Genomic DNA, 12,448 nt, shown 5'->3' with positions numbered 1-12,448 from the left:
ACCGCCAACTTGAGCACCTCAGCAGAGAGCGCTCCTATGGCTCTATACCAAGGACAGAATTCCCCAACCCACAATGTGACAGGTGGAGCGGAATGCCTGACCCACTCTTTGCCCTGATGGAGATGTGATTTTACGAACACAAAACATGAACACAGAAGGGGTCACTTGGATGTCTCCCTCCTACCAGGCAGGCATTTTAGCACTTGACAGCAACCAGCCTACCCTTAAGTGTCTGAAGTCATGACAAGAGAGCAGACATCCTCATCATGACATCTCACCTAGCAACTAGGGTGCATTGGACCATCGCTAGGCTGAACTGGGGGGAAATAAGGGATGTCCTCTGTTCCTCACTCTTGTCCTATATTTCTCTGCTCTCCTCCCCAACAAGGGAGCACCGGCTTCCTATCCAGGCCTATATGTTCTCAACCTGTGGCCCCAACACCTGATAAAAAACCTGCCCCTGATCCTTCTTCGGAAATAAAGTGTAAATCAGTCTTTTGGAATGAGACGATTTCAAACTACTCCCTTCCCTAAGCCCTACTGAAAAATCCCCTGGGATAAATGAACATCGCAGGGGCACCTGGCTGGCTCAGTCGGTGGAGCATATGCCTCTTGATCTCAGGGTTGTGAGTCTGAGCCCCATGTGGGGTTCAGAGATTACTTGAAAAAAAATAAAATCTTTTTAAAAAAATGAACATTGCATATAAATATGGTTGATGAATTACTTTTCAGAGGGAGATTTGCATTTTAACAGGTATGAAAAACTTGAAAGGATAAATTATTGCTGGACAAGTTTTAGGAATCAACCAACCAAAAAGGGAAGACCTTAGGAGGCACTGAATTTTCTTGGTCCTCCTGAGGTAGATTCATCTATCAGTATATTCCTAAGCCTCCCAGACAAAAAGGCCAGCCCCAGATGATGGCTGTCAAAACCATCTCAATCACTGTTTCCAAAGGTAGAAAGCATCCATGTCCCTTAACACCTTGTTCTGATCTCCCCATGCCTACCCTACTCCTAGTACGATGTCCCCTTTCTCTGCACACCCCCACTCAGTATCCCTTAAGCAACTTAGTAAAATTCTGTTGTATTCTCATCACTCCCCTCCCTAGATGCAAGCATAATCCTGAAGGTATTGACGTGTCTTCAACTCCAAATCAAATCAGTCCCATTGGAAGAAATATTCATGCTCTCTAATTCTCTTCCAGTACTTAGTGTATTAAGAGAATAGTTAATGTGCCACAGTGAAAAGTGAGAAGAAATGTGAAATGAAGTTAGATTGAAGAAGGACGCATGTAATGGCCACGAAATAATGGTCAGTAAGCTTGTGTTTGAGGTCTTTTCTGTTCTAGGAAGAGGCAAATATCCAAAAAGATGCCTTGCTTTTGTGTATTTATTTCCACATTCTGATTTAAATGTGGAACGATCTCTAGATCTTAATTTCATTTCCTTAATATGTATTATGCTAGTAGAATTTTCCAAATTACAAAGAATTATAACTGCAACCCTTCTGACTGATGACTTTCTTTAAAATTTATGACTCAGTTTACGTCACAGATCCTTTCCCTCCAGGGATCATGCAAGGAGTTATGCTGCCCTGCTAGCCCTGTGTTACTTTAAGTACACACACACACACACACACACACACACACACACAGGAGCAAAAGTAGCTAGAAATTGATTATGTTGATATTCTGAATAAAGGCAGTAGTTCCAATTTTGTATGTCTAATTAGCCACAGCTCTTCAAGAATTGGTGCAAATGTCATGGGGTTTATAATGTTGGCATTTCATCTTCACAAAAATGCCATTTGATGGCATAAAACCAGAAAAAACTAATGGTCATAGCAGACAGCTTGTAGATTAGACAAAGGTCACAGTGTTTTAATGAACAGTGCTATTAATTAATGAGAAAACAATTAGAACATGTACTGTTAGGCATTGAGAATTTGTACCAAAAAAAAAAAAAAATCATTCTGTACCCAAAACCACTTTGAATAACTCAAAAATAAAATAGCTGCAAGAACAGAATTTAAATCTTGAATTGTACTGCAAAGTCATCTATATTAACGAAATAGCATCACAGGTCTCTGATGGGAAATATAAAGATTCTTCCTCAATATCTAGAAAAGAGAGTTAGTACCAGGTTAGTGTTCTCAATAACTATTCTAGATAGAACCCAGGACTCGTTTTACCACTGCCTGTTGGGTTTCTTAATCTCTATATGCATTTTCTTAGTCTTTAAGAAGAATAAGAAAGGTGTTCTGTGTTTTACCAAAATCTTGTGAATACAAATGTGGAAACACTATAACTTCTTCAAAACAGTTGATAAAAAAAAATCATAAACATTGCCTTTTGTTCTATAGGGAGCTGTCAAATCCAAGCTTTTAGAAGCTTCAATAAAGAAGGAAAGAACCATTGTTGATAACACCAGCCTTACATTACAGCTTTCCTCCAAGTAGGTCAAGTACTCCAATAATTATTCACTAATCTCTTCAGCAACCATTTGAGTAAATAATGGACATTTTATTTCAATTAAAAACAAGCAGAGAACATGAACTGATTTATCCTGAGGTACAGCAGCAAAGGCACCAGAACCTGTTACACGGCTGGTCCAACTGAAATCAGAAGATCCATCCCTAACCTAACTAATTTCAACTGAGCATAGCAGATGGTTGTATTTTTAAGTCATTTGAAAATAAAATAAGGAGACTCCATCCAAAGTGTCATTTAGTGAGTACCATTAAGCCAAAACACAGTATGATCTTATCTAGTATCTCAATTTGAAGAGGAACACACTTCCTCTTCTGAGTCTATCCATTGGCTAGATGATGGGTGATGGCTTTTATTTTTCATTGAAAATTTTTCTAAAATAATTGTTGATTAACGTTCAGTTGGAAATAATACAAAGATATCCTACATAAACTTTATGCAGTTTCCCTAAATGATAAAATTTTGGAAAACTCTAATATCACAAAAAGGATAATAATATTGATAGAATCTGTAGATCTTATTCAGATTTTCCCAGTTTTCCTTGGAGTATTTGTATGTGTTTAGGTATGTATTTGTATGTGGGTATTCAGTTCTATAATTTTATCCCATGTAGAGAGTCATGTCAAGACAACAGTCAAGGCACCAAATAGCTCCATCACCACAAGGACCTGTCAAGTTGCCTTTGAATAACTATACTCACATCCTCCTTTCCACCTCTCTCCCCACCCCTGACTTCTTGCAACCAGTAATCTGCTCTGCATTCCTAAAATTTTTTCATTTCAAAAATGTAATGTACTCAGTGTAATTCCCTAGAGAATCATCCAAGTTGCTCTGTGTATCAGTAGTTCATTTATCTTTACTATTGAGTAGTAGTCCCTGGTGTGGATGTACCACAGCTTGTTTGACCATTCACACAGTGAGGACATCTGGACTGTTTCCAGGTTTGGGTCATTATGAATAAATCTACTGTGAATATTCAGGTATTGGTTTTTGTATAAATCTAAGTTTTTATTTCTTTGGCATGAGTGCCCAAGGGTATAATTGTTGAGTCTTATAATAACTACATCTTTAGTTATTTAAGAAATTTAATATATATAATATATAAAATTTAATATATAATTTAAGAAATTATCAAACTGTTTTCTTCTATAAATAATTTGTGCTGTACCAGTAATGCATGAATGATCCAGTTTCTCTGCATTCTCCCCGACATTTTGTGTGGACATGATTTTTTATTTTTGCCATGCTGATAGGTGTGTAGTGTTATCTCGTGTGGTTTTAATTTGCATTTCCCTTATGGCCAGTAATGTTGAATATATTTTCACATTCTTATTTGCCATCCCTACATCATCTCTAGTGAAATATCTGTTCATTTCTTGTGCCCATTTTCTAATTGAATTATCTGGGTTTTTTACTGTTAAGTTTTGAGAGTTTTTACATGTTTTAGATACTAGATCTTTGTCAGATATGTGTTTTGCAAATATTTTCTCCCAGTCTATAGTTTGTCTTTTTCAACCTCTTTTTTGATGAAGCCCAGTTTATCAATTTTTTTCCTTTATTTCTTATGCTTTTGATGTCAACTCTAAAAACTCTTTGCTTAACACAGATTCCAAAATTTTTTTCCTGTGTTTTCTACTAAAAGTTTTATAGCTTTAACATTTAAGGCTAAGGCCTATTTTGAATTGACTCTTATTAAAGTGTGAGATATACATTAAGGTTCATATTTTTTGCATATCGATGTCCAATTGCCCCAGCATCGTTTCTTGAAAAAGCTATTTCTTCCTCTACTGAATTGCTTTTTACCTTTGCTTTAAAAAAACCCATATTTTTGTACCTTTATCCAAATCCATATTTGTCTGTGTATATTTCTAAGTTCTCTGTTCTGTTTCATTTTTCTATATGTGTCTCCACCAATACCAGAGTCTTGTTACTAAAACTACATTGTAGGCCTTAATATCAGATAAATTAATGCCTCCCACTTCATTCTCCTTTTTCAGGATATTTTTAAGCTATCCTAGGGCCTGTGACTTTCCATATAAATTTTAGAGTAAGTTTGTTTGTGTCTACAAAAAAAAAAGTTTGCAGAGGGGTGCCTGGGTGGCTAAGTTGGTTAAGTGTCCAGCTCTTGGTTTCGGCTCAGGTCATGATCTCAGAGTCCTGAGATAGAGCCCACATGAGGCTCTGCACTCAGCAGAGAGTTTGCTTCAGATACTCTCTCCTTGTCCCATCCCCTCTGTATCTCCTTGCACTTGCATGCACAAATGCTCTCTTTCTCTAAAATCAAGCAAGCAAGCAAGCAAGCTTGCCTGGATTTTGATAAAATTTTTGTTAACCTGTAGATCAGCTTATGCAGAGTTGACATCCTTATTATGTTGAGCCTTCCAGTTCATGAACATGGTATGTCTATTTATTTAGGTCTTTTCTGGTTTCTGTCATCAAAATTTTGTAATTTGCAGCATGCATATCCTCTACATGTTTTGTTAAGTGCATACCTAAACATTTTATATTCTTTGGAATGGTTATAAATAATATTGTGCTTTTAATTTTGGTTTTGACCTCCTCATTGTTAGTATACAGAAATGTGATTGATTTTTGTATGTTGATCTTTAATCTTGCAACCTTACTGAACTCACTTACTAGTTCTAAGCATTTTTTTTTTTTGAAGATGCCTTGCAGTTTTCTCTGGAGACAATCATGTCATCTGCAAATAGAGACTGTTTTATGTCTACCTTTTCAGTGTGTGTGCCTTTTATTTCTTTTACTTACCTTACCAAAGTGACTGTATTATTTAACCATGTTGAATAAGAGAGATGAAACTAACATCTTGCCTTGTTCTTGATTTTAGGGGAAAGCATTCAATCTTCCACCATTAACTATGACATTAGCTGTAGATTTTCTCTAGATGCTCTTTATCAAATTGGGATAATAAATCTCTAATCCTAACTTGTGGAAAGTTTTACCACGAATGGGAAAACTGGATATTCACATGCAGAAGAATGAAACTGGACCCTTTTCTCACACCATATGTAAAAATCAACTCAAAATTAATGAAAGATTAAATGTAAGCCCCAAGACTATAAAACTGCTAGAAGAAAATGTAGAAAAAGAGCTTCTTTACATTGGTCTGTGCAATGACTTTTTGTATACTACCCTCAAATCATAGACAACAAAAGCAAAAATAGGTAGAATTGCATCAAACTAAAAAGCTTTTGTATAGCAAAGGAAACTATCAACAGAGTGAAGAGAGAGCCTCCAGAATGGGAGGAAACATTTGCACATGAAACATCTGATAAGGAATTAATATCCAGATATATAAGGAACTTCCATAACTGAATAGCAAACAAAATTTTTTAATTTAAAAAAATTTAAAAATTGGGGCACCTGGGTGGCTCAGTAGATTAAGCCTCTGCCTTCAACTCAGGTCATGATCTCAGGGTCCTGGGATCAAGCCCCACATTGGGCTCTCTGCTTAGCAGGGAGCCTGCTTCCCCCCCTCTCTCTGCCTGCCTCTCTGCCTACTTGTGATCTCTCTCTGTCAAATAAATAAATAAAATCTTTAAGGAAAAAAAAATTTTTAAATAATCTGATCTTAAAAATGGGCAAAGGACCTGAATAGATATTTCTCAAAAGAAAACATGAAAATGGCCAACAGGTATCTAAAAAGGCATTCAACATCACTAATCATCTGGGAAATGCTGATAATTAAAACCACAATGATGATGAGTGCTATGAAGTGTGTAAGCCTGATATTTCACAGTCCTGTACCCATGGGGCAAATAACATATCATGTGTTAGAAATAAATAAATAAATAAATCCACAATGAGCTATTACTCAGCACATGTAAGAATGGCTATTACCAAATAGACAAATGATAACAAGTATTGGCAAAGATGTGGAGAAAACGGAACCCTATACCTTGTTGGTGGGAATGTAAATTGGTGCAGCCACTATGGAAAATATTATGGAGGTTCCTCCAAAAAATAGTATGGAGGTTCCTCCAAAAATTAAAAATATAACTATGATCCAGCAATCCCACTTCTGGGCATGTATTTGGAGGAAATGAAGTCAGAATCTCGAAGAGATAACTGCACTCCCATATTTGTTGCAGAATTAGTCACAATAGCCTCAATATGGAAACAACCTAAGTGTCCCTCAGTGCACAGATGGATAAAGAAAATATGGAGTATACATTACAATGGAATATTATTCAGCCTTTAAAAAAAAGAAACCCTACCACCTGCAATAACGTGGATGAACTTGGAGGCTATCATGCTGAGTGAAGTAAATCAGACATGGAAAGACCATACTGCATCATCTCACTTAGATGTGGAATCTAAGAAAGTCAAACTCATAAAAGCAGAGAGTAGAATGGTAATTGCCAGGGACTGGAGGGATAGGGGGAAAGGGGAGGTTTTGGTCAAAGGATACAAAGTTTTAGTCATGCAAGATGAGTAAGTTCTGGAGATTTAATACACGGCATTACATCTATTCCCCACCTGTCAGATTCAGGATGCTCTCCCTTCTCGGAGTCAATAACATTTTGTTCCTTATAACTGAAATAAAGTGGGTATTTTAGGAACCAATAGACAGAATTTGGTCAAAGTGGTTTTCATACTTTTGTTCCCTATCACATCTCCCACAGCCTGAGCTCCAGGCCTGAAAGAAATGTCCCACAGTCATCTGCTGACTTCTCATCTCCATTGCTGCTTACCCAAGGATTAGAAATTTTATCCCTTAGGCGAACCTCGGTGGCTCAGTCAGTTAAGTGTCCAACTCTTGGTTTCGGTTTCGGCTGAGGTCATGGTCTCAGGGTCGTGATCTCAGGGTGGTGAGATCAATTCGGAGGCAGGCTCTGCACTCAGCAGGGAGTCTATTTGACATTCTCTCCCCTCCCCCTGCTTGCGCGTGCCTGCTCTCTCTCTTTCACACAAATAAACAAATCTGTAAAAAATAATTTTAGCCCTTGTAGAGAACAACCAAGTAATGGTCTAACAAAGAGAGACTTCTGACCCTAGTATACTTCCCCCAAGGCAGAAATTGTGACCCTGTGGTAAGATTCAATTACAGCCTCCTCTTATTTTATTTGGAAATGAAGGATATCTCCCCCTAATGAAAAAAAAAAAAAAAAAACCCAGCTGCAAGCAATATTCCTGAATAACGGGCCCTGAGTAAAGAATTTGTGGGTAACATAGAAACGGTACAGTGGTGGCCTGCCTTACTTCAGAATAATGACCATGCATCTCCTGGTGTCATCCATTCCTATGAAAACGAAAAACCATTGTCTGATGTGCATTGCTGCTCAAGCTCTTGGGTATCCCTTAGAATAAGACCTTTCACCAGTGGTGTGCTGAGTTTCCTGGCACAAGTAGGGGTTAGAAGCAGAGATGAAAAAGTGGACCTGCCATGAAAACTAGACTGGACACAGGCAGTCTACATGGGCATCTTGGGTCATGTTTTCTCTGTGTGGAAAGGTGTGCTGGATTGAGTACAGGTGTTCTGACACTTTGGCCTCAGTTTCCTCATTCATAAAGTAGGGATTAAAAAAAAATACTTACCTCGTAGTATCATGATGGGGATTAAACGAGTCTACACTTTTAAAACACAAGTTTTAAGTCCCTATAAGTAAGCAGCGATGACAGTGGAGATTTATTTTTCATCATGAGAAATATTTGTGGGTTGCTTAGTACAAAATAACAGGATAGAATAATCTCTCTCTCCTGGGCTCCACAAAAGTGTGACATATTATCACATGTGCAAACTGAAGAGAGAGACATTTGCCTGAAACTTGCAACAAAAATGCCATTTTTCTAAATTTGATAACAGTTTTTATCTTGGGATTCAGGGTGGGAGATTAGGATCTTTACTTTCTATGCTTTATATTATTTCTGTGATGTTTAAATGTTTTAATAAAGACCATGTATCCCTTTTGTAATTAATTATAATAGAAATCAATTAATGCGCATCATTCTGCATTATAAATGCTAAGTCGACCCTTGTTTAAAGAAAAGAAAGGGAATTATTTTTTAAAGGAAAATAAATTTTGGTAGACTCAGTGCCTCTCCATCTAAAGGGACAACAAGGTGACTATGACACGCTTGCTCCAGAGATGCTTTATTCTTACAAATCCCATTTGGTTTCTCATTCTATGACCCATTACTTAACGTACCATGTTAGTTGGTCTTTGCCCAGGGTTCACTCCCAGCTATTCCTAAATAATCTCAGTCATTTCCCCAGAGCAGGTGTTATATTCTGGGTATCTCTCACCAAAAGACAACAGAAGCATTAACAAGCTTCAAATCTGGAGATCAGGGTCTCATTTCAGGCAAAGAATATATGTGTCACACACACACCTTTGAAACTTGCTGTCTTATAAGAAGATTTTGACACCATAACAGAAGAACTCAGTATCCTTCCATGTGTTTACTTCTTTTTCTCTGAGAACGACTCTTAAGGACTTAAGGATTATATCACTTCTTGCAGAATGAAAGTCTGTTTTTTGTAAAAGTGTAAAGCTGTGTTTTCAAGGTCCCCTCCTGATTTTCAGATATTTCACATATTACCGGGTGGCTGACGTCAGTTCCTCTCTATATGCCGCACAAGGCAGAGCTGTAATTCAACCTGCACATTTAGTATTAAAGCTGACTCCTAAACTCGTACAGTGTTGGACTTGAATAGGAATGGCATGCCGTGATGGGAAGTGCAGACAATGTAGGGTCACGTGTGCTCCAGGGCTAGTTCGCCTTGAAGAAGAGGGGCTAACTCGGGGCACTAACAGCTATACTTTAGATGAAGTGCCTGAATGTCCAGAAATGCCCAGGAGCTTCTCGCTGTGGTTTGCTCCATAACACCTCTCTCTAACATGTCTTATTTCATATTTTAGGAGTTCGTGATGATTGTCGTCTTTGGTTTGGAGTTCATCATTCGAATCTGGTCTGCGGGTTGCTGTTGTCGTTATAGAGGATGGCAAGGAAGACTGAGATTTGCCCGAAAACCTTTCTGTGTTATAGGTGAATATCAAAGTCCTAGATAATGAATTTATGGCACTACATCTTTTTTTCTTCTGTCTTCTCTTTTGCAATATTTAACCAATATTCAAAAATAACATTCCTGGAATATTTACTATGGGCCAGGCACTTCTGTGTTTTAAAAGTGTCGACTCATTTAATCCCCACCATAATCCAATGAGGTCAGTTATTTTTTTTTAATCCCCATTTTACAAATGAGGAAACTGAGGCAAGGAGCAGTGAAATAAGTTTCTGAAAGTCATACATGTAGAAAGTGATGGAGCTGGCAGTTTGGGCCAGACGGTCTGGTTCTAGAATATCCACTTGTATCAAATTAAATTACACAGAAATGTATGGTTCAGCAGTGTCCTGAATTAGGAAAGCATTGATTTCAATAAGTATAAAAGCCCCTTTTGGCTCAACAATATGAGCAATACTCCTTTTAAGCTCAGTCACCTGGAGCAGACAGCAGTGTATTAGCCCTGATAAAGCGTGTCAGTCATCATGCCTCAAGAATGATTACAAGTGTGGCTCACTTTATGCCTGGGTACCTGCAGGCAGCCCCCGAATGAACACCACTTTTCTGCGGCTTTCTAGCTGTTGCAGCTTCAGGGGGATTCCACCACCTGGGGACCAGCCTGAAGTTATCCTTTCTCATGATGATGCCGTACAGCGTTCTGGGCTGGAGACCTGGCATCTCCTAGTAATATATTTAAAAGCCTACCATAAAACTGAAAACCAATCTCAGTTTTCAAAATTAATTCATTATTTTTTAAAGTTAATTGCCTACCTCATAGCCCTTTATCCCTAAATGTTTCAGTGTGGATTTCCTAAGAATAAGGCTGTTCTTTTACATGACCTTCCACACATTGAACATTCATGCGATACTTCAGCTAATCTGCTGATTGTGTTCCTGTTTTATCAGTTGACCTAATAATGTCCTTCACAGCGTGCTTGCCTCTCCAGTGCCGGTCAGGTCGAGGATGACTTGCTGCGCTGAGCTCTCCTCTCCCTTTAGTGTCCTCCCATCTAGTACAGCTCCTCAGCCTTTCTTTGTCTCATAGAACATTAACATTTTTGAAGAATATAGCCTATTTTTAAAAAATAGAATGTTCTTCCTTGGGGGGTGGGGGTGAGAAAACCCTAGATATAAAAGCTGTTGTTGTTGTATAAAAGTTACATTTGGTTTTCTTCTCTTTTTTTCTTCCCATTTCTTTGGCAGCCATTCAAACCCAAATGCTAAAAGTTCTTGATGAGGCTGACTTATTTCAACTACTTCCCATCTGAGGAACTATGTTTTTATTTATGAGCTTGTCTGACTATCTTCATCAACAGCCTGTTTTCCATTTCATTTGTGGTGTCAGGAATTGCCGATTAATCTCCTTCGTTTCCTCCTTTCCCCCTGTTCCCTGTGATAACCACAGGGTAGCCTTCAGAGGGAATTGGAGAAAGTGTCTGCTCCTCTCTGGGCACTGTTGAGAAGAATCCTTCCTTCCATCCCTGCTGTGTAGGGTGGAGCACTGTCCTGGGGATGGGAGAAAGGGTGGCCCCCCCCACACACTGCCACTGAGTTCATTTCAGTCTAAGTGCATTTTGAAAGGGTCACCATCCAGTCAATCAAACCTTATGGAGGGAGATGTGGCTGTGTATGAAGCATTGGAGTTACAATGGTGAGTCTAGTAAAATTCTAAGTTAAACCTATCTTGAAATACTTATGCAGTCTGTTTGTCTTGCTGCCTGTCCTCAGTCCTTTTCAGAAGCTATTATGTGAGGTGGAGAGAAGGTAGTAACTCCCAGACTTGCAGGTTCACCCAATCCCAAGGCATATCCATGAAGGCATTTGATTTTTCTCTCTGGAGACCGTTTTCTCTTTTTGAATTCTGTGCTCCAGAGACATCCGGAAGGACTTTTACTTCATGTGAAACTATTGCACAAGTACTTTCTCTCCTATAAGGGGCCCAAATAAAACAATTCACAGGGCAGATGGTTGGCCAAGATTCACTCAGCTTCTACAGGATGACGTCGGTTCATGGGTGACTGCAAGAATGTTCCATTCGAGATTTTATTTATTTTTTTTTAAAGATTTTACTTATTTGACAGAAAGAGAGACAGCGAAAGAGGGAACACAAGCAGGGGGAGTGGGAGAGGGAGAAGCAGGCTTCCCGCTAAGCAGGGAGCCCGAAGCGGGGCTCAATCCCAGGACCCCGGGATCATGACCCGAGCGGAAGGCAGAGGCTAAAGACTGAGCCGCCTAGGTGGCCCTCCATTCTAGATTTTAAAACCAATTAAAAATTGGCTTTGTTCCAATTCCAGTGGTAATGTCAACATATTTCTGGTCTCCAACCTAAAAAGAAAGTTCTCTCCCAGATGCCTGCTGCCTTTTGATAGCTGTTTTCAGCTCTAGGTACCTCCAGCACATCTTTGTCCCTTAATTGTTCTCTTCCTGTCTCAGATCCTTGTGGTCTTGGTAGAATACATGGTTCTAAAAATGATGCTGGGATATCTGTAATCTTCATCACCTTTGGACCTGTCTCGGTCCAGCGAAATTGATGTCCTAGTGGAGCATGTTCAAATGGGGCTCTTCAGTGTGAAGTCAGTAAAGTTTAAGCCACGCAGAGGAACCAAATGTCATCTGTCTGAAGGCAGCGGGCTGTAGCAGGTGACTGTGGAAACCCATTCTAGGCCTGTTTAATAGGCCCATAAAAGTGATTGATACCAGTGGTAAAATGATAGAGTGCAATGTAAAGTGAAACCTGTAATTCCCTTGTTCAACCTAATGTATTATGGTAAAATGGGGGAAAAAAAAAAAAAGGAAATAGCGTGTCTCGCATCTCTCTGTGAAAACTGCTCCGAGTTTGCAAACGGAGCTGATCTCTCAAGGCTCCATGCATTTGTAAGATCTGATTACTCTCACATGCCAAATACACACCCAAGTGTTTTCAGCAATTTTCAG

The 12,448-nt window shown here is 38.9% G+C and overlaps 1 protein-coding gene across 5 annotated transcripts in view; it reads left to right on the top strand.

Annotated features, from left to right (window-relative positions):
- The window catches only part of LOC111152345 (potassium voltage-gated channel subfamily Q member 5), a 530,797-nt gene that overhangs the window by 383,836 nt on the left and 134,513 nt on the right, over positions 1 to 12,448 (top strand). For all 5 annotated transcript variants that reach the window (XM_022510852.1, XM_022510851.1, XM_022510853.1 and 2 more), the window contains exon 3: positions 9,372 to 9,498. In XM_022510852.1, coding sequence (XP_022366560.1) covers positions 9,372 to 9,498 — 127 coding nt within the window. The remainder of the gene's footprint in view (positions 1 to 9,371; positions 9,499 to 12,448) is intronic.

Source organism: Enhydra lutris, unplaced genomic scaffold (assembly GCF_002288905.1).
Source record: "Enhydra lutris kenyoni isolate GAN:26980312 unplaced genomic scaffold, ASM228890v2 scaffoldscaffold28, whole genome shotgun sequence".
Taxonomy (NCBI): Eukaryota; Metazoa; Chordata; class Mammalia; order Carnivora; family Mustelidae; genus Enhydra; species Enhydra lutris.
This window is presented reverse-complemented; position numbering and strand designations above follow the sequence as displayed.